The sequence below is a fragment of the Gopherus evgoodei genome, chromosome 16 (genome assembly GCF_007399415.2).
Source record: "Gopherus evgoodei ecotype Sinaloan lineage chromosome 16, rGopEvg1_v1.p, whole genome shotgun sequence".
Taxonomy (NCBI): domain Eukaryota; kingdom Metazoa; phylum Chordata; order Testudines; family Testudinidae; genus Gopherus; species Gopherus evgoodei.
This window is the reverse complement of record NC_044337.1, coordinates 13,875,465-13,902,953: the sequence shown is the minus strand read 5'-3', so window position 1 is coordinate 13,902,953 and position 27,489 is coordinate 13,875,465. Positions and strand designations below refer to the sequence as shown.

Here is a 27,489-nt window from a genome sequence, read left to right as displayed (position 1 = left end):
GGAGGCTGAAAGTTGCCCCAGGCACATACCTTTCTCTCTCTTCTTTCAACCCCCCTGCTTGTGAAGCACCACATACAGAACAGAGTCAGGCTGCTCAGGAAACACAGTGGCAAAGGTGAAAGTGCCACAAAGCCCTGGGAGTAGTGAATGGCTTTTTTCTTTTTGGGGGAAAGACACTTTAAAATATCTGGGCGAGCCCATAACTTCCTGCCACAGAAGCCCTGGGCAGAAGTAAGACTTAAAGCCCAGGCAAGGGGACAAAGGAAGCTTCCGCCGCAGGCCTTTGTGAAGACCTTGTTATTATTTAAGACCCCTTGGTGGCATCATAGTTTGATCCCCATGCAAGAGCTATTCCCACCCTGCTGTCCCCACCCCTCAGCAGCAAGTTTGGACCATAGACACAAGAACACAGATCCTGACAGTTCCTGGGGTTCAAGCCCAAACATTTACCTCAGGAATTATGTGCTTTACCTCTGCAGCCCTTTCTTCTGCATCAAGCTAAGCAGACCCCATTAAAAACAGCCACCCCAGTGCCACTACAGGCCCTCTATGTGGGACTGGTGTTTTCGTTTTTTTAACCATTTAAAATGATCTTCTCCTGGCTCTTCCCCAAGAGTTTAAAAAAAACCTGGTGAAAAGGCTGTTGGCCACAATGTGCTGGAGCAGATACCACATTGCTTGTGGGCATCAAGTTCAGGAAATGCTCAGAATTGTCAAACTCGTTACATCACTCAGGCCAGTTAGATGAGAGGTTAAAGTCTCAACAAAACAGTCTTGCTGACAAAGGGGATGGCCTCAATCTAGTCCAAACAGAGCTGGACTGACCAAGAGGCCAACTGTCGCAAGTTCACACACGCACCAAGACGGACATAACACTGGGAAAAGTCAAAGTGCACAGAGAGCGTGAAGTTGTCCCAAATGTGTTGCAATGTAACAACTGCAATTGTGCTAATAGTAAAACTTTTGCTAAGGTCCCTTCTACGCCAACAGAACTATCATATCTTCATCAACTCCCTTTTCCAACGCCAACATTAGGAAGGGGCAACTTCTGTCAGTTTCTTAGGTTAGTACCTAGACTGAAAGCCACCTCAAGTCTAAGAACTACCATATCAGGGATCATATTAGACCGTGACAGGATGGATCGTAAACATACCTGTGGACAGAAATCTATGTTATAACAATATTAAGAAACTATGTTTGGTAATCACACTTAACATTTTGTTCCTGTTTGGTTAAAACATGGAGGGTCATACAGAAAAGGAAACAACATGCTCTATCAGGGCTGGCCCAAAGACACATTCTGCATGGATACTTCTTTACTGTGGACAGGGCTATCATCACAGGCCCGATCAACACTCAAGGGAAAACTATATTTGAAACCATCTCAAACTTCAGTGCAATCACTGTGGGGGTAAACTAGGTTCTAGCATGGTTTGAAGAGCCAGGGTAGACATATCAAGACAGTTATAATCATTCTTATAAAGTCACTTTGTAGCCTAGACTCTATGCAGGAATGGGTAACACTTCTAGGAGGATAGTCCTAATAGTTTTAGCCCACTCACTAGCCCTGAGTAAAGGCACCCATTACAACATGGTTAGGATTAAATCCTGAGTACTTGGTGACTGTTTTCTCCATAATTTGACTAAAGCCCTACCCTGGCCAAAGCTATAGCCCTGCAACTTCTAACCACGCTGCAACCAGGTCCCCTGATCCTGTTTTACCCGCAGCATAAATAGGACCTTACACTTCTTATTTACGAGAACCCGACGGAATATTTTTCATGTCACAATTGCTACCATCTGTAGACAGGGTTTAATATTATGGTTCCAGTGAGATCAGAGTCACTCCAGCCACAATCACGTTTCTTCGACTACACCCTGTCTGCAATGGTAACGTGCCTAGAATTCTGCTAGCAACATGTTTAAATGTGATCATGAGGAGTATGGCTCTCCTTGCAGCACAGACCATGCCTGTGTGTTAATCAGAGCTCACAGAGGGATCTCTCTCCTCCTCTTCCAGGCTCTCATCCCTTCAACACTTCTGACGAGGAAAAATGGTTCACTAGCAGTGGTAGCAAAAGTCAGCGTAGACACGGCTCAAGCATTTTACCACTGTGTTCTCTAATCCTACAGGTTGGCAAAAACACCTGAGCTCTGTCTACCCTACAGCTGCCACTGGCGATGAACTACTGGATACACTGGTGTCAACATAGACCAGACCTACCTGCCATCACAAAATTACTCTCCAAGCAAGAGCTGCCAGTATCCAAAAGCCCCCTATTGTTGTCATTAAAGTTTATTGGGGTAGATGAACTTTATGACAATTCATTTGGCATTAGCCATGCTGCTCTTTTGCTTTTAAAAAGAATTATTCCACATAGCTCGATCCAACCCTACTCAGTCCATTAACTAGGCCCAAACCAGGCTTGGCCTTTTCCATGCAAATGCTGCCCTAGGGACACATCAGGCACTAACAGACTGTCCCTGGACCCAGTTCCATACCTGAGAGCGTTTCCACTTGGCCATGTCGGGTACCATGTGTATTTCCTTTTTGGGGATCATGAAGCTCTGGCAGAGGGGAGGAGTTGCCTCCTCAGGAGAGCCTGGAAGACAAAGAAGAGAGAGAGGTCAAACACAGCCAGACATTAAAGACGCCCCCTTTAATCCCAGCCACTTCTTAGACGGCAACATTCATTTTTCTGGACCGAAAGGTACTGAACTCTGTGACCTGTTCTCACCCTCGTGCTCTGATCCCATCAGGTCTCTCATGCAAAGCAGTGTCAGGCCTGCTCAGTACCTTGATGGCTGAGCCCCAAGCAATCCCAGGACACTACAGAAAATAGCATTATTCTTTCTCATTTGTATTACCATAGCACCTTGGAGCCCTAGCCGTGGCCCAGGATCCCACTGTGCTAGGCACTGTACAATCACAGAACAAAAAGACCTGTCCAGCCCCAAAGAACTTCAGTATAAAACAAGAGACAACAGATGGAAAAGGTGGTGGGGGGGTATAAGTGAACAATGAGACCATATTGGTCAGCATGAGAGGCAGTGGTCTCAGTACACCACCAGCCTAATCATCATCCAGTGTTTTCTAGGTATCATGGCAATCATAGCATTAGACTAGGTCTTCACTGCAAAAGGTGTGGTTTTACATTGGGAGCCATCTCCATGTAAAAATATATCCTCTTTTTGCAATGAACACAAAGCATCAGTGAATCAGTAGGTGGCACTCTTCTCTTGGTACTGAACAGCGTCCCTAGGCTGGCTTTAGGGTGATGCTGAGAAGTACAAACTGAGCTTCTTTATAAAACACATTGAGATCCTGGGATGACAGGCACAATAGAAATGCAAATAATTAATGCAGAACATCAGCAACATTCCTGCTCCCCGACCCGGTTACACAGTTAGCCAGGAACCTCCTTTCCCCTGAGCTTGCACAAAAAGGAAATAAACCCTGACATATGGGTCACCTCTTTCCTAATTCCTCTGCAATCCAAGGTGAACAACTGGTTCTAGTCTCAGCCTGCAGTCCCACGCGAGGACACTGCAGAGCTGGAAACATTGCCACAAGGTTAAAGGCATATTCGCATCGCATTGCCATTGGCAAACTTAGAATCAAGATGCAACACAGCAAACAACAGTGAACCAGAAAACCAAGAGGGTATTTAGCATGAAATTATGAGCTACATCATAGTCCCTTGATTAATGCTTTCAACCCTAGAACATTTAAAACCTTTCGTCCAGCACCAAGCACCCAGATAACACTTAAATAATCATTCTTAGCACTAACGGAAAATTCTAAACATCATTTTCCAACAAAAGTTGAACTGCCTAAAAGAAAAACGTGTATAAATCACTTGCACAGTTTATACTGCCCAGAAGTGTTCACCAGCTCTTCCCGTTTCTCCAGCAAGGTAGCACTGTCTAGAGTCACAGCAGACGACTAGGAGTCAAAACTCCTGCATTCCATTGCAAGCTCTGCCACAGCCTCACTGTGCTGCTTCAGGAAAGTCATTTAACCTCTCTGTCCCTTAATTTCCCCTTCTACAATATAATACCATTGACGGTTAGTTAACAGATGTTTGTAAAGTACTTTGAGAGACCCAGATATAAAGGTGGAATTGTATCTGTATTCAGAAAAGCTGCACCTTAACAAACTAACTACTAAATAATGTCACATTATTGTAAGTGGTTTTTAAATAATGCTTTACAAATCAAAGACAATAAACAGCAAGTTCAATAAACCCCCAGTGCACTGATAAAGGAAGATGTGAAAACTTTGACTAGCAAAAAGATTGATCACCTGTAACAGGATAGAGGAGGATTCACTGACAGGATGGCCTGAAGAGAAGACACTAGATTGGGACTCAGAAGGCCCAAGCTATGATCCCAATTCTGCCATTGTTGAGCAACTCACTTCATCTCTCTGTGCTTCTTCCCCCATACACCCCTTGCTATTTAGAAAGCAAGTTCTCTGGGGTAAAGACTGTCTCTTACCAGGTGTTGTACAGCACCTAGCACAAAAGGAGCTACTGTAATATATATATACGACAACTTGTTTTAGGCAAGAGTCAAGGAACTGTGCTCTGGGGAGGAGAAGAGGGTATTTTGTGGTAAGAACTGACCTTGACAATGGAGACTTGCCCAGTCTTTTCCCCACCAGGAAAATTTCACTTATGCACCTGGATCTAATCCAGCTCAGAGAAGGCATCTCAGGTAACAGAATACCTTGGCGCTTCAGTCAGAAACCAGAGAGCTGTTGGATCTCAGCTCTGCATTTGTTTCTTGTATTTGATTCTTTTAAGAATTAATTGAACAATAGCTTCATCCACAAGTGACACTAAGTAGCACTGTTAATTCCCTTCCAATTGTCATATATGGGTGACAAACAAATGCCACCTGAATTTCAAAACAAAAAAACACTACTACACTTGAATCTCTCTGGATCCTTTTCACTTCTATAGCACATAATCTCTAAGGATCTCAAAGTATGTTCCACATATACTTAACTCCTGAGAGAAGAGAGGTATTAGCCCCATTTTACAGATAGGAAACTGAGGCTCCTAGATGCTAAGTAATTTTCCCAGAGCAGGAATAGAAACCCAATATCCTGACTCTCAATCCTCTGCTCTCACCACTGGTCTAGATTCTGAAATGGCCTGAACCAGGAGATGTTTAATATAGGGGAGAGAGAGACACTTGGCTGAGGAGTGCCCATACATCAGCAGCAAAAGGGTTGCTTTGGGCCAGTGGTCTATCCCCAGAATAGCAGCACCCCAAGATACAGCCAGTGACAGTCAGGTAGAAGGTCCAAGGTGCCAACGACAACTTCAGTGAACCAGCATTCCCCCACATCCCCTCTGTAGCCCCCACAAAGCACAGCCACCTCTGACTACTGTCCCCATAGCGACCCTCCTAGCAGCTACTCCTCCCCATACAAGACTTCACCTGTGAGCCAGGGGGAGAGTAACACCCCCACCCCACAGCTAGCATCAGTCTCTCTGGGGATTCCAGTATGGGCCATCAGAATAACAACCTCAAAGAGGGGCATCACAGCCTGCTCTCCCACACCGTGAGGCTCCAAGCACAGGAACAGTCCCCACAAAAGTACAGCAAGAACCCATTCCTACTAACAGGCAGGAAACCCTACATTACAGAATCCCCCCACTCACCCTTCCCACCCCAGGATACATGGACTCTTGAGGATGCCAGTCCTCCCCCCATTTTGGTGCACAGAGACCACCTGCCCCAATAGAGGGCATCACTCCGACTCCCCACCCCCCACCCAATATAGGGAACAGGACCGCTGCTCGCACAGAAAGCATCACCCAGCCTTCCACACACACACTATGGGGCACAGAGACCCCCTACCCCCATAGAAGGCATGTCCCAGCCTTCCCCGCACACTGGGGGGCACCGGACCCCCTGCCCCCACAGACGGCATCACCTAGCCTCCTCCCTCTGGGCACCACAGAAGACCCCGGCCCTCACCATGGGACACAGAACCCCTGCCCAGTGCCGCCCCACTCCCATGGAGGACATCACGCTACCACCACCAAACACCCCACAGAGCTTCCCCCCTACCAGTCTGCCGCTCGCTCTCTGCCATCTTCCTGGAACCAGGCCCCCGCCGTTATCACCTTTCACCTTTCACCTCCTAGCACAACTGAACGGTCGGGCGGCCATCTTTGTGCCGGGCACGTCGTCCATCATAGAGCTCCTTGGGCGGCCATCTTTGCACGGGGCAGTCCAAAGAGCCTCGGGCGGTCATGTTTGTGCGGGGCACTCGAAAGTACCTAAGGCGGTCATCTTTGTGCGGGGCACTTAAAGGTTCCGCCGGGCGGCCATGTTTGTGCGGGGCACTCGTGTCAATTAAGGAACCTTTGGGGGCTGGCTTAATCTCAGGCCTCAGAGAAGTAGGTAATCATGTGGAACACGGGTCACTCTGTAGCTAGGGGCCTCCCCCACCTTCCTCTGAACTGGGTTACTGTGGGATGGGATGTAAGGCAGATCTGGATCTGGGCACCCCAATATCAGGGTGTGTGTGCTCCAGAGCCCACTTCACACTCTGGAGTCTCTGAAATTGGGGGTTGTGGCATGTCAGAATCTAAACCCAGCTCCTGATACCCATTTCATGGGCAGCCTCTTCTCTGTTATGCCGAAAAAAGCTACATTCAAAGACTAACAAGGTTTCAAAGCAGGGTGCGTTTTGGCCAGGACAGTCCCCTTTTTCAGCTCTGTCCCAGCCGACCCTACTTTTTCACCAAAACTGGGCATTCGTCCCAGCTACAAGGCAGAGCAGAGAGCAGCAGCTGCTGCCCTGGGGTCAGCTGAAAGCAACGCTGCCCACCAGCAGCAGCAGATACATTTGCTGCTGGCGGGCAGCACTGCCTTCAGAGCTGACCCCCAAGGTGGTGCAGAGCTCAGGAGGTCAAACCCAGCTGCAGGTGGCATGGGGCTCGGGCATTCAGCTCCAGCTGCAAGTGGCATGGGGAGGGTGGTTCTGCTGAGGCTCGTGGAAGGGAGGGGGTGGCTTGGGCAAGCCCCAGGATGTCCCATTTTAATTTTCAGAAATACGGTCACCCTATTTCAAAGTCAAGCACCCAAAAGTCATAAATACCAGAATTAAGGTTCTGCCTGCTTGCACATCTGCATTACGCTACAGCCTTTCATTACAGGAACATGTTATATTGTTTACATAGGATCCTTGCCAAATAATTTTTTACTGGCAAAACAAGGTATTTTTTCCTTAACCTCATTCTCAGAAATGGCGTGGTCATTTTTGCTGAAACTTTCCCAAAATATCCAGCCTGTGGCAGACACCTCACGCTGAACGTTTCAGCTTAAATAGTTGAAGTTTGTGATGGCTATACGCAAGCAAAAACTATTGTAAAATGGAAAGTGTAAAGTAATCTGAACTATAGATGCCACTACCAGTTCTGCCTATAATAAACCAAATCCCCAGTTCTAAATACCCCCAAAACCCAACTCCAGCTCTGACGCATAATTTTGCAGATGGTTCCTCTCTTTATTAAGGGAGGGGACGAGGGAAGAGAACCAGACATGTCTAAACTGTAGGAGGGCTGGAAATTCAGCCACAGGTCCAACTACTGCATCTTAATCAAAATGCTCAGTGTTGTATATAGGATCAAGAGGCAGACATTATCCCTGCTCCAAGTCGCTGGCAATCAGAATCACTGAGCTATAACACATGGTCTGTGGGTGTCATCTCCCTGCAGTACAGATATTTTCTCTTATATTTTTCTATTTGTTCACTATTCTTGAAAGGTTCCTAGAATTGTATCTGCTTTAAGGAGGGATTTCTAGGGAAGGAAGAATGCTTGACACACGAGAAAGAGAATGAGGTGTACTTGTGGCACCACTACCAAATTTATTTGGGCATAAGCTTTCGTGATTAAAACCTGATTTCATCGGATGTTCATCTCTAAGATGCCACAAGTACTCCTTGTTCTTTTTGCTGATACAGACTAACACTGCTACCCCTCTGAAGTGAGAAAGAGTCTGGCCCAAGCATAAGGGATGGCACAGAGAAAAACATGCATAGATACGAGTGGGATAATGCAGGATGGAGCATAGTCAGCAAGACTAGGGGCAAATATGGCACTAAGCATAAGCAGACTAAGCAATTGCCAAAGGGCTCAAGCAACTCAAGGGGGCCCCCTATTCATTATTAATATGTGTTTTGTGTGGGAGCCCCAAAATATGCCTGTTTAGGGCCCCCAGTGAGTTAGTGCTGCCTGATGGAGGGGGAATAGGAAGGAACAAAGAGCAGAAATAACAGTTAAGTGGTAGCATTGTGCGGAGTTGCAAAGACAAAGAAGAAGAACATGAGTTTACTGCAGGAGAAAGTCAGGGAAGGGTTTTGAATAGCTTGGGAGGGGAAAGATTATGCGTAGGCTTTGAAGGATTCAATGTTTATTTGTAGATGTCAGCAAACATTTATTTCACTGCACACAAAAACCAAGGAAAAAATATTCCCAACAATAACTGAAATTGACAGATATGCAAAGTAAGAAAAACATAGTTTGAGAACTTAGATTAAAATCCATTGACTTTTGAATTAGGCTTGTTACAAATGGACTAGCAAATGAATAGTAAAATCAGGTGCGATTTGTTGATTTAGGAATATTTACTTTGTGCATTTTGACGTGATGGTCACACTTTGGGTTTGAATGTTTATAAAGCTTGACCTTTTTTAAATTTCTTTGTCTACTCTAATTAAATTGTTGTCTAAATCCCTCTTTAATTTCCCACAACTGTAAGAAGTTTGACAGAAGTCTAAAGACGTGCTTACAAATAAACAGAGATATCCATCACAATTATAAAACATAGAAATGGAATCCTGCCAAGCCTAGCTATGCGGTCAGAGTGGCAAGACCACCAGGTAATTTCACCTACAGCAGTTTGGATGGACTGGAGTAAAGTCACTATGTGTCACGGCTGCCACCACCTTGGCCAAGACACTGAGGAACTAAAAGCATGAGCTGCTGTAGACTGAATGAAAAACCCAAGGCTCATCAGCAGGGGCTGTCATAACCTCTGTGAGTCATCCCAGAGGGGGACATGTACACATTCCTTGGAATGAACACTCCTCTCTGCAAGCACGAGTCCCAGCTGTCAGAGCCATTCCCTCTGCTGATCTCTTCTCTCTAATGCAATCCCTGAGAGACAAAGAGAAAAAGAGGGAGGAGATGCTTGCCCTAGTTCAGGGAAAGGATCTGCTGTCATCAGAGAGCTATGCAGAGGAGGGCCCTGCCCCTCACAAAGATGGTAGCGCCTCTGCTTATTGGTCCTTGCAGAGGAGGGATGTGCCCCTCACAAAGATGGCTGCTCTGCTGTGCCCTCCCCTAACGGCTGCTGAGCCAGGGAAGGCAGTGTGGGTTTGTTACACTGTATCTGGGCTGTTGCTCCTGAAGTTACACTGTAGCTGACTGTCCCTGTGTCTTGCAAAGATCAAGGCCGGGGCTGCTGTGTTTACAGGACTTTGCTCACTCAGGACAGTGGCTGGTAGCCAGGGTGGTGCATGCACGGGGCTATGCTGGCCTTCATAGCAAGGAGCATGGTAAGTAAAAGCCTGATCTCTACTTTGCAGGTTGGTTTAATGTTCATAGCAAGGAGGGAGGAGGGCGGGGGGAGCTTTCCCTGCTTTGAACAACCTTGAGACAGTGACCCATGGCCTTATCCAGAGGTGTCTGATATAGTCTTGTGAGGATGAGACCAGAGCTTCTAGAGTCTCTGAGAAACTGGCAGAGTTGGGAGAAACCTGAAAGTTTTTTTGCTCAGGGACATTTGAGGGGGGCAGCTGGATAAATGTCCAGCATTGACTTTATGGGATGGGTGAGGGAGGATGAGGGGGGAGAAGATCTGGCTTGTACCAAAGCAGCTGCAATGTGATTTTCTTGTAGGATGTAAAAATGTTTTGCAAGAAAGATGATTAAAATTAGAGGGTGTGGCAGGAGGATTATTGCTAGGCAGAACTCTCAGCTAAAGGACAGGGATTTCCTTTCAATGCATAGTAACTTCACTAATGCGGATGGGATGGTCTTGGCCAGTTGCCAGGATCACTCTTCGGGTTTGATACAGTCCATGAAAGGCTGCGAGTATTGTTCCGCTGGAGGGTTTTGATTTTGTAATGTTTTTCCCCCGGTGTCTGTTGTTAGCAAGACATCTCCTAGGTCTTCCCCTGGGCTGGGAACAACCTTTGCCAGTTTGCAGAACTTGATTATGTGCCTTAATCAACTCAAGCTTTTGCCAAGGGCTAGGTTACTGATTGATTCATCCTTTCACCTGGGCGCCGCCCTCTTGGTTTTCTTAGGAACTGATAGCAGGGCTGATATGTGCCTGCCAGTGGGGTTTTTTTGTTTGTTTTTTTAACTGATTAAGAAAATATTCACATATTCCAGGAGGAGTATGTCAGTGGAATCTTCTGCATTTGTCCCACTATGTACTTTAACTGGATTCTTTCCTTTCATTTTGTAATCTTGAACTCATGGGTATAGTAGCTGCATCATTCAGCCAAAGTTTGCTTAAAGTTCTCCACGTGCGACACAGGGGAGAAGTCCTGCAAACTGACTTTACTACTCATGAGACTGCTGAACATTCCAGTGCAAAGGACTACATGGTTCTGTTTGGGTTATAGCTGCTGCCAGCAGGATTCTCATAGGCTTTCCATGATCTATGGATGAATATTTTCCCTCAGTTACAACTGTATCATACCAGTGTTTACTAAACCATGCAAAAGACACGTGCTTTTATCAGATCTTAGTCATGCTCCCTGAAGTGGCAATTAAATGGCTTTTGTCAGTTTTATGCCAACACTTAGGCCATTTTCGATATCAGATGAAGGGGGACTGTGGTTGAAAATCATTCTCAGCATCAGTTCGATTTCCTAGTGTAGTCAAGGCTCTAAGGAAGTGGGTACCTTTAGCAGTGAGGTGCCTTTAATAAATCTCTTTCCACACCAGTAAGGGGGAAATTATATTAGAACCTTGCTGTCAGGATCATATTTGAACCAGGGTTGAAACTAGCATGGTTTGAGCCATAGTTGACAGAGCTTAGGAGAATTGCAGATTTTTGTTTGTTACCTGCTGAAAGAATCTCCTTTTCTCCACATCACAGCTGTGCTGCCTGTCCTGGGGACTCATGGGCTCTGCGATTTTTATTTTTTCTTAAAAAATATCCATATCGTCTGACACTTTGCATGTGGCTGGGTAGATGTGATGGTAACAAGTGAATCAGACATTACCTAGACCTTCCTTGTGACTTCAAACCCACAGTGTTGCTAAGTGAAATCCTGAATAGGACATGAAAGGCCGATCTACATGGCAAAGAGTACACGAGGACTCTGATTAACACAGGTTGGTTTGGTTTGTGGGGATGGAACCAAACTAATACAACCCCCTACCTTAAATTAAAACCACTTAACATGTAAAAGGGCCATGTCATGAGTCTGCCCTTGGTAGAGAAGTAACTTCTGTAGCAAAGTTAGGACAAGGTTTGGCACAGAACACACATGAGATGGAGCCATAGGGCAGTCCATTAATTCCCTGTGGATATATGCATTGATGGAGGGTCACTTGGTAAGTGTGGATTGCCTCCCTTCCTCACGTGGAAAGGAGAGTCAGCAGTCTACCGACTGCTCCTGTGTTCCTGATTTGTTCACTGGGATCTCAGTACGTGCCTGGTAGATATTGGCACTAAAATTAACAAATAAGGGCTGGTTGGGGTAATATTCAGATGTGATGCTCAGATTTTGAGTTTGTGTTGGTGTGATATTTTCATTATTTATTTTTCTTTTTCGCCTTTTCACCGTGATCCATCCATGACTTTTTTTTCTTGATAATAAACAAACAAAACAAAATAGTTCTCTCATGGTGTGTCTTACTGGAATATTGTTGCATAAAAGTTTGATAGCTTGTACGACTGTCCTTTATTACACCTCTACCCTAATATAACGCTGTTCTCAGGAGCCAAAAAATCTTATTGTGTTATAGGTGAAACCGTGTTATATCGAACTTGCTTTGATCCGCCAGAGTGCACAGCCCTGTCCCCCTGGAGTGCTGCTTTACCGCGCTATATCCGAATTCGTGTTATATTGGTTCACGTTATATCAGGGTAGAGGCGTAATTACATTTAGTTAAACACATGCTGTTAAGACTGGAAGAGGCTGATATTCATCTTCTTGTTTTTCCTTATGTCTGGAATGCCCATGTAACGTTATTGTTTGTCATTAGAAAACATCTCACAACGAAGTTGCCAACAGCACAGAACTCATGATGTGCAGTGCTATAATGCTAAATTAGTGTGCATGTGACTCTAGAGACTGGTTACAGGATAAAGCCTTTTGTCAGTAGGCTGTTGGTTCAACCCCAGCCCAGGGAGTGAGGTCTGGGGCTTGCCCTGCTCCCATGCTCCAGCCAGGGAGTGGGGTCGGGACTTGCCCCACTCCGCATGGCTCCCAGGAAGCAGCCAGCATGACCCCTCTCCATCTCCTAGTATGTGCAGACATGGCCAGGTGGCTCTGCACACTGCTCTGGCTGCAGGCGCCGCCCCCGCAGCTCCCATTGGCTGCAGTTCCCAGCCAATGGGAGCTGCAGGGGTGGTGATTACGGATGGGGCAGCACGCAGAGCCACCTGGCCGCACCTCGCAGCCGGAGGGGGGACATGCTTCTGGGAGCTGCTTGCAGTGAATGCTGCCCATAGCCTTCATCCCTGAGTCTCCCCTCCACACACACCCCCCGCATCCCAATCCCTTGCCACAGCCCTCCGAACCCATTGATCCCAGCCCAGAGCATCCTCCTGCACCCCAAACCCCTCATCACCGGCCTCACCCCAGAGCTTGCATCCCCAGCCGGAGCCCTCACACCCCTCCCCCATACCCCAACCCCCTGCCCCAGCCCTGATCCCCTTCCCACCCTCCAAACCCCTCGGTCCCAGCCTGGAGCCCCTTCCACGACCCCAAACCTCTCATCCCCAGCCCCACCCCTGAGCCCGCATCCCAACCCAGAGCCCCTTTCCACACCCTGAACTACTCATTTCTGGCCCTACCCCAGGGCCTGCACCCCCAGCCAGAGCCCTCACCCCCTCCTGCACCCCTACTCCCTATTTTGTGAGCTTTCATGGCCCGCCATACAATTTCCATACCCCGATGTAGCCCTTAGGCCAAAAAGTTTGCCCACCCCGGTCTAGCTCCTGGCAGACAACCATTCACATCAGGAACGCTGTCATTGCAATGGCCACCCCAGTTGGCAGTCTGTGTGGAGAGGGAAAAGCCTGAATAGACCATGGAGATTGGATTCCCCTTTCATCAGTACAGACGCTCCCTCCTGATCAGCTTGTTGGAGGAAGCTCTCGCAGCTGCCTGCTAGCCACACGACCTGTGCATAGACCAGACTTGTCTCTCTCCAGAATTGTCAGCTGGGCCCCCTTCCCCAGTCCTGAAATAAACAGGAAAACGACCCAGTTGCAGGGGGTGGAGTACGGAAGCGATTTCAAGCTCTTGCTGTCACTGAGCCTGAGGTCAAGGGAAAAATTGGAACAGTGTCTTGCCAGCACATGGGAGGTGGTTTGCTGCCCCTCCCACACAACTGCTTGCATTGCAATGTCTGGTCTTGTGTTTTCTCAACAGAATAGCGCAGTCAGATGGCAAAGGTTGCTAAGTGTGTGATTCCCTGTGTATACCATAGAACAGGGTAAGAGTAGAGAGGAAATCTGAGGCAGAGAGAGTGAGAGTTTTACGGAGTTTTCCTCATTCCACCCATGGAGAGGAAGCAGCAGTCAGAGAAGGTACAGTATGGTACATAATCATTCGACTCTGTAGCTTAACCTCTTCTTTCCTCTTCAACCCTGCACTCTTTCTTCAGGCTTCAATGATTAATTGTTTTGTTTTTAGCCTTCTCAGAGATCTTGATCCCTCCAGGATGCCAGATCCTGCAAGGAGCCAAGCACTTTCTTTGAGGGGCTGAGGGACATTCCTTACCTACTGTATAGTTGTAGGGGATACTCTGAGACTTATTCCCATTAATGTTTGTAAAGTGCTAGGAGATCCTCGGAGGGAAGATACTAGAGAAGGGCAAATGTGTTATCTCAGTGGCATTTCCTTTAGCTGGCTGAGAATCGACATCCCTGTGGGAGGCTGTGCCTCTGCTGCTGTTCTGGATGTTTCATCATCCTCTCACTTTGGTAACCAGCTGATAAATGTCTGGTGTTTGTGCTTTGAGCTCTCTGCTCCTGAGGTTGAGGCTTCCCTGCGTTGTCAGGGACAGGGAACTCAATGTATCTGAGCTGCTGATTCCCTTGCGCTGTGGGGAAGATTGTCTGGATGTGTGCTCTGTGGTTTGCAGGCAAAGCCATCTGGCTGGCTAAGGCCAGTGGCCTTGAGGAAGCTCACAGGCAGATACTTAGCTCACCAAGAGGGCCTGCCGCATCTGCCGGTGCCGCCTCTTCAGCAGACCCTGGATCGCTATCTGTTGGCTCTGCAGCCCATCATCAGCGAGGAGGAATGGACCCACACCAAGGGGCTGGTGGATGAGTTCCGGAAACCAGGTGGCGTTGGGGAAAGGCTTCAGAAGGGCCTGGAGAGGAGAGCCAGGAAAACTGAGAACTGGGTATGTGTGTGCTACTTCCATGAGTCCTGGTCAGTGGAGGAGAGATTGGAGGCAGGATCTGAGTCAGGTCCTATAGGGGTCATCACTGTCCTTGTTTCCAAGCCAGTGGTTCCCAGCCACTGGCACCTGTGCTTTTATGACTGGTAATCTAGTCTCCCCCACACATCTGTGCTGAGACCTAGTGCACCACACATTGCTGACCGTCTCCCTCTCTCCGCTGTGTGCACAGAGCTGCCCAAGCCCCATGTTGAGCTGAGGCACATGCAGTTGAATGGGAATTCATGGGCACTGGCTGCTACAGCTAAAGTCTTAGTCCTTTAAAATGATAGTTGCCCCCAGAAGGTTGGAAGAGCCCACTGCTCCAACCTCTGGAGCACCAGCCCCACCCTACCCAATCCCACAGGCCCCCTGCTCTACCTAGTCTGTAAAATGGCTGAAAAATCATCCCATGACCCAAACCTCACAATCTTCTTCTCTTGCAAAGTATTGTGGGATATGGTGTGTTGCAGGATGATCTTCCAGGTGTTTTGTGGGGTACGGACCACTCACACTTGCAAAGTGGGCATCCCGCTCTCTGCAGTCTGGAGCCCCCATTCTCACCTGCTTCCTGTTTCTCTCTCAGCTCTCTGACTGGTGGCTGAAGACGGCTTACCTCGAATACCGCCTGCCAGTTGTGGTTCACTCCAGCCCTGGCGTGGTTTTACCTAAACAGGATTTTGTGGATCAGCAAGGCCAGCTCAGGTAAAGACTGTTCTGGCTTTTCTTCCCCCAAGTTTCAAATGTTGTTAGCTGGACTGCTGGGGAGTTGGTTTGGATTGGTGGGAGGAGGTGAGTACTAGCAAGTCTCACCCAGCCTAGATGACTGCTAGCCATGGGGAGGCTCACAGCTGCTTCAGGTGCAGCCTCTCCAAGCAGGAAGCATTGTAGGGAAGGAGGTTAAGAGTGCTGGCTACAGGGAGGCTGAGGGCATCTCCCAGCAGGATTCCCTCAAAAGGGAAAGATAGAAGGGGAAAGATGGTCTAGTGGTTAGAGGAGGAGGTTGGGACTTAGAAGACCTAGATTAAATTCCATGCTCTGCCACTAACTTCCGTTGTGACCGTGGGTAAATTACTTAAAACCTCTGTTCCTCAGTTCCCCATCTGTCAAATGGGGATAATTGCATATCACGGGGCGGGGGGGGGGCGTTGTGAGGATAAATACAGATTGTGAGGCGCTCAGATACTACGGTGACAGGAGCCATACAAAATACCTAAGATACTTTAGGAGACCCTAAATTTGACTTTAGATTCTGTAGGCTTGGGAGAAGAGTCAGATGACTGCGTGAATGAGGTTACTCAGCTAATGCTGTGTGTGTCTGCAGATTCATTCAAGACTGTGTGCAGTTGCAGAGGGCTTCCCACTATTCTGTCATTAGTTGCACAAGTCAAATCCACAGCTGCTGTCTCCAGTGTGTTTCTTCCCCTTACTCAAGCCTTGTATGCAACTGAACACTGGCAGTTTGTGTGTTTCCCTTCTGCTAATTCATGTTGCAGATGCTGTGTTTTGAAGTCATTCCCATACACATGGAATTGATTCTCTCACCCTCTTTGGAGCCTGCTGCTGATTTTAGTCCCTGTTTTTAGCTGTTTGTTTTCATGCATGTGAAGCTTTGTCTTAGATCTGGTTTAGGCTCTGGGAAGTCCAGGCTCTGTGGATGCAAAGCCCTAGCATTGACCTTTATACAGGGTTACCTTTTCCACATTTACCCGTCATCACCTGCTCCTGTCATCAGGCTGTCTTCTGGCTGGGTTAAAAATATCAGCCAACCAGAGAAGTGTGTGAGAGAGCGAGAAATAAGAGCAAAAGAATCCTCCCTCCCTGTCTGATGCCTGGTCTTGTATACTCACTTGGCCAGATCTGTCCCAGCCCAGTGAGGTGGAAGGATGTCTTAAAGAGACAGTGTAACGGCTAAAAATCCTATTTTAAAAATCTTTCCTTATATTATTGACCCTGACAGTTATTAAAATTAGTGTTTCCAACTCTCCTGATACTTGGTACTGTATTTTACTTTAAAACAGCTCAGAAACCAGAAGACAGAATCCAACTTCCTTTTATCTCATGACTTGTGATGGGGCCTGACTTACAATTTTTGAATGCTTGGGCATTGCAGTGCTGCACTTTAAAAAGAAACCAAAACAACTACCTTGCTGTCATGCCTTTTATTCTCTGTGTTCTTCTCTGCTTTGAAAATGAAAGGATAGCTGGCTTTATTTTTGGTTCTAGTCAGTTTCACTCTCTCAGGCAGAAGCAATGCAAAATGCAGCAAAGTTTGTTTTCAGACACTACAAGGGAATACACAGTGGGGTATTTTGGGGGGCAGGGTGGAAGGAGGGTTGTTTTAAAAAAAAAAACTTCTCCATTGGATCTTTAGTGGAAATGTTTCTTTCAGTTTCCATGTTTTCAAAATTCAGCTGCAGAGCAGTTCCAAGATGACAGGGTGGTTAAACCTGCCTGAATCCCTTCTAGGCTAGCCAAGCCTTTGTTACTATCCTTGGAGCTTGGGTACTAGCGCAAGTTGTGCAACAGCAGGAGACCTTAGTGTGATGTCCTGCTCTGTGCCTCTGTTCCCCTCACACACCCTTGTCTGTCTTGTCTCTCTTCAGGGCAGGGTCCTTCTCTTGTGTGCACCCAGTGTCCAGCGGAAGGGAGCCCCAATCTTCATTGGAGCCTCTCGGTTCTACAGCCACACAAATACTAAAAAAAACCTGAATTGGGTCAGCGAACAAAAAACGTGTTTCATTGGCACTACCCAGCTAACCCAAAACACAGCCACAGCTGGGCTGGGCTCAGGATATTAGGAACTCATTGTGCTCTGCTGTCCTGAAAGCCCGGCATTCTCTCAGCAGAGGGGGTGAAATCCAAACCACTGTTCTTTCTAGGGGGTCAGGATTTCAGAAGTCCCAGATGTTCTGATTTGTGTCTCTCTGGTCATTGTGTTTGGCTTTTCCAGGTTTGCTGCCAAGCTGATCGAGGGCATCCTGGATTTCAAGACCATGATTGACAAGTGAGTTAGATGCAGTGTTGTTGTTGTTGTGTTGGTCGCCGTATATTAGAAAGACAAGGTGGGTGAGGTCATATCTTTTATTGTATCAACTTCTGTCGGTGAGAGAGAGAAGCTCTGGAGCTTATACAGAGCTCTTCTTCTGTTAGAGGCATTTCTGGCACACTGAAATGTCCGTGCTGCCTTTACTTAGGGATGCCCAGGTCAAAAGTTTCTCTCTCTCTCAAAGGGAAGCCGTCAAGATAAAAATCCATGTATCTAAAGAATAGCGCCCCTAATAAGTGTAGCTGACAGCAGCCAGGGTCACTGGCACTGACTGGACTGTAGAAAAGCAAACTGACTTTCTCCTTTTTATGCTCTTTATTTACTTCTGCCTCTTTATCCACCTGGCTAGGGAAATAAGCCTGGTCTGTTCTGCTTTTTGGGTCTCCTGTAATGATGTTTAGAGTTCAAATCTGCAGTGCCACAAAAACTTTTCCCTTCACATTGTGTTCTGGGAGAGCCTCTTATGTGTGTACTTGCAGGGAATTTAGCCTGACTGAAGCCCTGCAGACTTACATCCTTAATTTATCCACAGACCTGGTCCAGCTCAGGCAGCAAGAACACACACGCTTCCAATGTGTTTTGACTCCCCACCTGCAGGGGCATTCTCTGTGGTTCTCAACCTATTTACCAGTGTGGGCTATATATGCTGCTGTCTATCTATGTGTTATGTAGGGTGCATCCACACAATATATAGTCTAACACTGCATGGCCCTGCGGATGTCACGTGGGCTGCAACTGTGTGCTGATTGGGCCGCAAGCAGCCCACAGGTTGAGAACCACTGGGTGAGAGTGGAATCCAGTCCCCCATGCCCCAGTCCTTGGCCTCTGAGATGAGGCTGCCAACAAAGGCCTTGTCCGAACTAGGACTGCAGGTGTGATATTAGCAGGTTAGCTAACGCATCTGAGAAGCCCAGTGCAGACCAAGCACACCGCTTTTAACCCATGCTAAACCAGTCACTTTAAAGCCCTGACTTTAACCCAACCAGGTTAGCATCCGTTAAAAGCCGTCTGCCTGCAAGCCTGAGTCAGCTGACATGGAACAGCCGTGGCTGTCCTGTGGGTCTTTTATCCCTGGATAGACATACCCAAAATGTAATTGTGAATGGGGAATCATTGAGTGGATGTGTTTCTAGTGGGGACCCACAGGGATTTGTTCTTGGCCCTATGCTATTTAGGTATTTTCATCATTGACCTGAAAGAAAAAATATAAAATCATCACTGATAACATTTGTAGATGACTACAAAATTGAGGGAAGGGTGAATAATAAAGAGGACAGATCACTGATTCAGAGCAATCTGGATCATTTGGTAAACAGGGTGGGAGAAACAGTACGTGTGTTAATACAGCTAAACGTGAATGTGTACAGGAACAAAGAATGTAGGCCGTACTTACAGGAGTTGGGGCTCTGTCCTGGGAAACACTGATTCTGAAAAAGATTTTGGGGTTGTGGTGGATAATCAGCTAAACATGAGCTCCCAGTGTAACACTGTGGTCAAAGGGGCTAAAGTGACCCTTGGATGCATAAACGGGCATCTTGGGTAGGAGCAAAGAGATTGTTTTATCTCTGTTTTTGGCACTGGTTCAACCGCTGCTAGAATCCTGCGTCCAGTCGGAAAGCGTTCAGAGAAGAATCACAAGAATGATTAAAGAGTCAGAAAATCTACCTTATAGTGAGAGACTCCAGGAGCTCAATCAATTTAGCTTAACAAAGAGAAGGTTAAGGGATGACTTGATTACCGTGGATAAGTACCTGACTGGAGAACAAATATTTAATAATGGGCTTTTCAGTCTAACAGAGAAAGGCATAACATGATCCAAGGGCTGGAAGCTAGACAAATTCAGTCTGGAAATAAGGTCAGTTTTTAATGGTGAGAATAACAGACCATTGGAGCAATTTACCAAGAGTTGTGATGGATTCTCCATCTCTGACAATTTTTAAATGAATATTCAATATTTTTCTAAAAGATCTGCTCTAGAATTATTTCAGGAACGTTCTCTGGTTTGTGTTATACAGCAGGACAGACTAGATGATCACAATGGTCCCTTCTGGCCTTGGGAGTCTATGAACTGACACCCACCACACCAAGAATCAGATGGCGACAACTAATGGTCTCTCCAGACATAGGCCTGGATTTGAACCTGTGTCCTGTAACCCACTGCAAATCTCCTTGAAAGAACAGGTCTAAATTCCATGCATCTTTCAGTAGAACAGGCCTCAACTCCTGTTGGCCTGATGTTGCAAAGTACAATGGGCTGCAGTGTAGGCCTATGGGTCTGTCTCTTCCCATGCTAGCAGATGTGGAGAAAAGGACCTTGCTCCTACGTAAAACAAGAGGCAGCTAATGTACATACTGGGTAGCCTCTGCTCGGAGAGTTGGTGGGGATGATCAGCCCCCAGTGGAGGAGACTTCTAATATCCAAATCTTTTAGGGCTTGTACACACTAGCATTTATTTCAGTATAACTTAAAAGCCACCCCCTTGGAGTGATGTAAGTTACACCAACCAAGCGCCAGTGTGGACTGTGCTATGTCCATGGGACAAGCTCTCCTGCTGGCAGAGCTACCGCCACTCAGGAGGTGGAGTAATTATGCCAACGGGAGAGCTCTTTCCCATCGGCTTGGAGGGTCTGCACTAGCAGCCCTAGTGGTGCAGCGACATCAGTACAGCTGCACCCCTGTAGTGAGTCTAGTGTAGACTAGCCCTTAGTGCCTCACGGGAGCAGCTGTGATAGGGCGCTGGGCTTTGGGAGAGCATGCCAGGTGCGGATCGCTGGAAGGCAGGCATTCTGATTGCTGTTTTCTTCCCTCTTTTCTGTGTACGTTTCCAGTGAGACCTTGCCAGTGGAATACCTGGGTGGGAAACCTCTTTGCATGAACCAGTACTACCAGATCTTCTCATCCTGTCGCATCCCAGGCTCAAAGCACGACTCCGTTGTGAACTACGCCAAAGGAAAAAAGCCGCCCTCGCACATCACTGTGGTTCACAACTTCCAGGTACAGCAGTCTCTCAGCTTAGTGGAAGTCTTAGGAAGCCTGGGTTATTCTTTTGGATTTAAGTGCCTCCTTTGGCTGTCTTTGCCAAGAAAGAGAAATAAGCAAAAAGGCTCTGAATACAAAGTTCACCTCCCCAGGGAACCAGTCCCGCTCCCCCTGAAGTCAGTTACAGGTTTGCCATTAACTGGGAGCAGGATTGAGCCTCATGGCTGGGACTGCAGTGTGTGTGAGCTGTATGTTAGTGCTCCATTCCCACATCTCTCTCCCTCCTAGCTCCAGTCCCTGCAAGTTCAGTCTCCTGCTCTTGGTTTGGAGCTAGAAATTGCTGGTTTGGAGGGCAGGGAGGGGGGATAATGGACCCAACAATCATGACTAGGGCCCTAGCAAATTCATGGTCCATTTTGGTCAATTTCATGGTCATGGGAGTTTAAAAATTGTAAATTTAATGATTTCAGGTATTTAAATCTGAAATTTCACGGTGTTGTAATTGTAGGGGTCCTGGCCCAAAAAGGAGTTGTGTGGGGCGGGGGGTCGCAAGGTTATTGTGTGTGTAGGGGCGGGGTTGCAGTTCTGCTGCCCTTACTTCTGCGCTGCTGCCTGCAGAGCTGGGCCCTGAGTCAGCAGCCGCCGCCCTCCGGCTGCCCAGCTGTGAAGGCAGCACAGAAGTAAGGGTGGCAATACCACTCCCCCCCCAAAAAAATAACCTTGTGACCCCCTGCAACTCCCTTTTGGGCCAGCACCCCCAATTTGAGAATGCTGGTCTCCCCCATGAAATCTGTATAGTACAGGGCAAAAGCACACAATACACCAGATTTCAGGGGGGGAGACCAGATTTCATGATGTGTGATACGTTTTTCATGGCCGTGAATTTGGTAGGGCCCTAGTCATGGTCAAGTCTCAGAAATTGCAGAACCTGGAAGGTGTTACGAGAAGAGTGTTTTTCTCTGTCTTAATTATCTGGCCCTTCTTACTGCTGTATCCAAGCACTTGATAATCTTTAACATATTTGTCCTCTCAACATCTCTGGGAGCTAGAGAAGTGCTAGTACCCCGTTTTATGGATGGGAACCTGAGACACCAAGAGGTTAAGTCATTTGCCCCAGGTCTCACAGGAGGCTGGTGGCATAACAGGGAATTGAACCTGGGTCTCCCAGTTCCCAGGCTATGCCCTAATTACTGGGCCATCCTTCCTCTCCACCTACCAGTCATCAGCCCCTTAGCAGAGCCCTAAGCATTGCTCTTGCCTCCTGGAGGAGGCTGTTGTCAGTCTGTGTGACTGGCTGCTATAAATCCTGTCTTTCTCCCTCCTTCCCAGTTCTTTGAGCTGGATGTTTACAGCAGCGATGGGAGCCCCCTCACCACTGATCAGATCTTCATTCAGCTGGAGAAGATCTGGAACACCTCCCTCCAAACAAACAAGGAGCCAATTGGGATCCTCACTACCAACCACCGAAACAGCTGGGCCAAGGCCTACAACCACCTCATCAAAGGTCTGTCCTGCTCCGCCCATGTGGATCACCATGCTGGAAACTGCTGCCCTCTAGGCAGTGCTGTGCGCCCTGGGCTTCTCCCTCCTTTATGAGCCCTCTGCAAGCAGACACTGACCAGATAACTGGGCTTTCTAACAGTCTGAGTGGGGGAAGTATTTATCCAGCTGTGTTGTGTCCAGATTAAAGCCATTCCAAAGCATTGTTATTTCTGTTTTAAACACCCTGACCTCTAAATGTTCAAGGTTTGCTCCAGGACTGAGCTGAAATTTTGGACTATTTCACCCCCAAAATGGATGAAATCCAATAACCCAGCTAAAAAAAATCAGTGGGCTGTTACAAGTTAGAAGGAGCATCCCTATGAGGCTCACAGTTTCCAATCTGTAACAGCCATGCAGCCCATAGCTTCAACACTCGAATACCACTGCAGCATGGTCAAGAGATGCTTCCTTACAAAGGGAGTCAGAGCACAAAGTGCCATCAACCTGCTCTCCTGAATTTTACCCTCCCTCCAATTAAATGAAGTTTTTGCAACCCACTTCCATCATCTTCCACCCTCCCCCCTTCTCAGACAAAACCAACAAGGAGTCAGTGCGTTCAATCGAGAAGAGCATTTTCACCGTCTGCCTGGATTCACCCATTCCCCGAGTGTCTGACGACATCTACAAGAGCCGGATGGCAGCTCAGATGCTGCACGGTGGAGGCAGTCGCTGGAACAGTGGGAACCGATGGTTTGACAAAACCCTTCAGGTGGGTGCTGGTGTTTTCGAGAAACTAGAGGCAGGGGTCTGGGGGAGACAAACTTCCTGAAACTGGAACGTCCCCTGAATCATTCAGTAGACTTTCCCAGATCAAAAGGGGCACGGGAAGTGAGACGAGCAAGGGAGTGATGCGAACAGCATAAGGGCCTGTGGGCTTGGTGGAGAATGTTGGGGATTCTCTCCTGCAGTCAAACAAGTTCTCACTCTCCTACTAGGTCCACCGAGCTCTCATTGTTTCCTAGGTTCCTGGCAGCACTCACTCAATGCAGCCAAGCTATTCTTTGTATTACTCCTGAATTAACTGCCTGCTTGCGGTGTACAATGACTTGTCTGTTTGGAGGCTGACCAAGCCTAACAAGGTCTGTTTCTTGTATTTCCCATGGGATTGTTGCTCTCCCTGTTTGCCAAAAGCTAACCTTTTTCTTTCAGGCATCTGCCGCCATCCCACAACATCTCTTCAATCCCCATCTCCCTTCAGCTCTATAATGGTACCATTCAAGGGCCGCATCCTCCATTAGGAGGCTACCTCCGGGCCTTTCAGGGGGATGTAGCCATGCTCTGACAGGACTCTTCTTATAATCCTGACATTTTGGGTTATTCAGCTTCTGCTTAGCATTACTTGTTTACAGGGCAATGCCAAGTTCTTCTAGCTTTGCAATTAACCAAAGTCTGCATGGAACTGGTGTTGGGGGATGTTATTGCTGTGTTACATGGGACTCCAAGGAAATCAAACCCTTTGAAGCTGTACCATACTGCAGGGTACACTGGCCTCTCTGATGCATCTTCCGTCAGTGGGACCATCTTCCATCTGCCTTATTGAATATAATGATGATACCAAATCCTCCTAGCCTTGGTTGTGGAGTTTCTTCCTTCTGGGAGCTGGGTGATGACTTTGTGGGTTACCATGCGCTGATGGGGCTGAGGTCTTCTCCAGCACATTGTAATGAGATGTTGAGACCCCTCTTGGGCTGGTGCTGGCCCTGTAGAGGAGGCCTCTCTTCACTGCCTTTTTGGTTTTCCTGGCAGTTTATCGTTGCTGAGGACGGCTCCTGTGGCCTGGTGTATGAGCACGCTCCCTCGGAGGGCCCGCCCATCGTTGCCCTTCTGGATCACATCGTGGAGTACACGTGAGGCTTGCTCACTTGTCTCTGAGCCGGACACAGTTCTGAAACGGTCCATCCATAATACAGCTCCCCTTCACCAGCTCATTTCCCTACTCCCGCTCCAGGCATCTGTTTTGGAGGTGCTTTAACAGGGTCTCAAGTTAGGTACTGCAGCTCTTGTAGCAATGACCAGGGATTAGCCACCTGCTGAGAATGGTAAACTTTGCTTCTGCTTGAACTCTCCCAAGAAGTGAGGGCTTACATTTTATATGGCTGAATGTTTGCTCCTGATGGAATCCATAGAACATTTTTTTTAAAGGGTTCGAAGAGCATTAGACCTGTAACCTCTTGGAGAAGGAATCACTATGATCCAAACTTCTGCATTTGTTCTCCTAGTTTTTCACCAGAAGCATACATGGAGAGAGCAGCTGTCAAGTCAGTAAGGCTGAAATTTGGGACAGAGGGCTTTGCAGTGTGTGACATAGACCCAAAATGTCATAGTCAGGGATTTACACCATGTTCACTACAGCGGGATCTGAGTCTGTCTACTGGGCACCAGAATCCTATAGGCCAAAGGGCTGGAGACAGAGGTCTGGCTAAATGGTTTCAATGCTGTTTCTCTGTGCAGGAAGAAACCAGAGCTGGTGAGATCACCCATGATTCCTCTGCCAATGCCCAAGAAGCTACGGTTTAACATCACCCCAGAAATCAAGAATGACATAGAGAAGGCGAAGCAGAACCTCAACATGTGAGTAAAGTGGGTGGGAGAGCTCAGTGAGTGAACAAGAGAATAATCTATGTGCCCACTTGGAGAGCTGGGTGGCAAAGAAAATGTCAGTGCATTATTGGGAAAACTTACCCAGTGTCTTGTCGGGCATAAACTATACTGTATGTGACCGAAAAGCGCATTGGTGAGCCTCCTCCTGACAGGTAACTGCTGTACTGAAAGGGGACTTAACTGCTTATTCATCCCAATCTATTTATGGAGAGGGATGTCTCTGATCAGGAACCTGACCTGCTGTACTGAATCAAGCCACTGGGCTAAGTAACGTGGGATCCTGTCTCCAGCAGTGGGAAAATCTCTTGCATCTAACCAGTTGCACAGTGCTTCACGTGGTGCATCAAGTTACTAATGTTGAGCTCATTGTGAAAAGATCGGGTGGGGCAGATCCCTTTGTCCTCGTGCAGATTCGGTCTGAGCAGATTGATGTCTCTAGGGCTCACAGAAGCTCTGGGGCTTGGGCCTTTGCCACGTAATAGCAAGGAGCATCCTGAAGAATTTCTCTTCTCCTTCTCTCTCTGCAGAATGGTGCAAGATCTGGACATCAAGGTGATGGTCTTTCACCACTTTGGAAAAAACTTCCCCAAATTGGAGAAGATAAGTCCAGATGCGTTTATTCAGATGGCCCTGCAGCTGGCTTATTATAGGTAAGGAGCAGACTGCAGGCAGTTAGCTTTCCAGCCCTCATATCTCCCGTCTAAAGAGCCTAAGGGAATTCTTACCCTGCTCCACAAAACTGCTGACTAGAGCTCAAACACCAAACCCAACTAGCTGGGCTTGGAGAATGAAGCGCAAACACCACTGGGCTACAGGGTGGTGAGCTATTGCAATAGCCCACTCTTTCGCTATGCCTCCATGTGGGAGGGTTAGACGTCAATGGCTGATGGATCTACAGCCATGTGCAGACATCTCAAATCCTGCCCTTTCCCCATGCACTGGAACAGCACTGGTTCTGCTCTGTGTAGGGCCCTTCATGGTCACAAAGGAGTGGGCAAGATTAGCCCCTCCAAGAGCAATGCATGAAATACCAGTAGAGGAGGGTCAGTCAGCTAGGGATGCAGCTTGGTCCACATAATTACCATTTCTTCTGATCTTTCTCATCCTTCCTCCACGGAATTTACTCTTCCCTGGGAGGTGGGGAGGATGCAAGGGAGAAATACAGCAGATGTAACTGCATACTTTGGACCAGAAATTCACCTGCACGATTTTCCTGCAAAGGATAAGATTTGCATAGCCTCTTCTTGTCAAGAACAATTCTTTCTCTGTGGCTGCTTCTCCTCCCTATCTTTCAGGATGTATGGCCAGGTCTGTGCTACATATGAGAGTGCCTCACTGAGGATGTTCCGCCTGGGTCGGACAGACACTATCCGCTCTGCCTCCGTGGACTCTCTGAAGTTTGTGCAGGCAATGGACAACCCTAGCAAGCAGGTGAGAGTTCCAACAGACAGAGTGAATTAACATCACCCCAAGGAAAAGGGAGAACTGCTTTTCAATTCACCCTAGAAGGGTGGCATCTGTATCCTCTGGTCTCAGCCAAAAACTGCATCTGATCTGAGGTTGTTTTAAGGTACAATCTGGAGTACGATTACAAATCTTGGGTCTATTCAGCTTTCCTTTTACAGCTCTGTAAATCCAAGGTCAGTGTTTCTAACCCTATATCACATGATCAGTCTGAATTTCTAACCAGTCAGGCCCTAAGTACTAGATTACTGGACTTGAAGGTTCTCCATGTATCATTCAGAAGGTCATTTCCTTGTTTTGACCTATGAACTTTGGATAATATACAGGCAAACAAATGTACTATTTTGGAGAGTAGATTTGCTAGAACATGTTTAAATTAATAGGGATGAACACAGTTAGTAGAATGCATTAACTTCTAACATTTTAAATTAACTATAGCAATTTTTCTAGATGGGGAGTTGTACAAATAAGGAAACAAGCTCCCGACCACATAGTATAGTGTTTGGGGTGTCCTAAAGTTGGAGATACAGAGACACTATTGTTTCCAAGCATGTCCAGATTCAGAGAGAGGACTTGTGATTCTAAGCATTCAGGACTCATTTCAGTCCTTCTGTGAAAAAGACAGGGACTCTGGTTCTCTCTTAGAAGACAAAGAAGCGAGACTAGAACCTAGCAAGTGATGAAAGTCAGTTCCCTGGGGATGGAGTTTTGAGTCAGAGTTCAGCTGTTTGCTGTAGAACCTCTGTAGTGATCCCCTTGCAAAGACTTGCCTCCTTTGGTTGCAGAATTGTCCTTCTGTCATCTCAATCGTCCCACTGACATCTCCGCTTCCAACAGTTCTAGGATAAAGGGTGGTCCCTATGGAATCACCTAAGGATAGTGTCTCATGAGCTGAAAGGGAGGAGAAATAATTCAGCCAAACAATACGATCTAAGTGCACAATAGCTTGAAGCAGACACCTGCTGGGGCAGAAATGCCATCCTGCAGGTGAGCTACTGAAATCACTGGGCAGCATATTTTTAACGTCCATTCCATGTATTCTCCTTAGAACCAGGAGAAGGTGGAACTGCTGAGGAGAGCTGCGCAGGCACACAGAGCTTACACAGATATGGTGAGTGTCCCATACAGCTCCAAGGCTTGGGACTGTGCAGAGGTAAACCAGGTGCTGCTGGAAGAAAAATCCCAAT

The 27,489-nt window shown here is 47.4% G+C and overlaps 2 protein-coding genes across 4 annotated transcripts in view; one reads left to right on the top strand and one right to left on the bottom strand.

Annotated features, from left to right (window-relative positions):
- Positions 1-6,155, bottom strand: part of PTPA (protein phosphatase 2 phosphatase activator) — a 41,205-nt gene extending 35,050 nt beyond the window's left edge. For both annotated transcript variants that reach the window (XR_003996718.1, XM_030535140.1), the window contains exons 1-2: positions 6,088-6,155; positions 2,503-2,603 (exon numbers count right to left, since the gene is read on the bottom strand). Coding sequence is in view for 1 of the 2 variants with exons in the window: in XM_030535140.1 (XP_030391000.1) it covers positions 2,503-2,603; positions 6,088-6,112 (126 nt within the window). In the remaining variant the exon portion in view is untranslated. The remainder of the gene's footprint in view (positions 1-2,502; positions 2,604-6,087) is intronic.
- Positions 6,156-9,338: 3,183 nt separating this feature from the next.
- CRAT (carnitine O-acetyltransferase) overlaps positions 9,339-27,489 on the top strand; it is a 25,524-nt gene continuing 7,373 nt past the window's right edge. The window contains exons 1-12 of one of the 2 annotated variants that reach the window (XM_030535229.1): positions 9,339-9,586; positions 14,367-14,630; positions 15,253-15,371; positions 17,620-17,673; positions 20,545-20,710; positions 22,025-22,199; positions 22,768-22,946; positions 23,984-24,084; positions 24,689-24,808; positions 25,366-25,488; positions 26,134-26,269; positions 27,351-27,413. In XM_030535229.1, the coding sequence (XP_030391089.1) occupies positions 9,548-9,586; positions 14,367-14,630; positions 15,253-15,371; positions 17,620-17,673; positions 20,545-20,710; positions 22,025-22,199; positions 22,768-22,946; positions 23,984-24,084; positions 24,689-24,808; positions 25,366-25,488; positions 26,134-26,269; positions 27,351-27,413 (1,539 nt within the window). In that variant the 5' untranslated portion in view covers positions 9,339-9,547. Of the gene's footprint in view, positions 9,587-13,198; positions 13,810-14,366; positions 14,631-15,252; positions 15,372-17,619; positions 17,674-20,544; positions 20,711-22,024; positions 22,200-22,767; positions 22,947-23,983; positions 24,085-24,688; positions 24,809-25,365; positions 25,489-26,133; positions 26,270-27,350; positions 27,414-27,489 lie in introns of those variants that run through there. The other variant, XM_030535230.1, reaches the window with a different exon arrangement.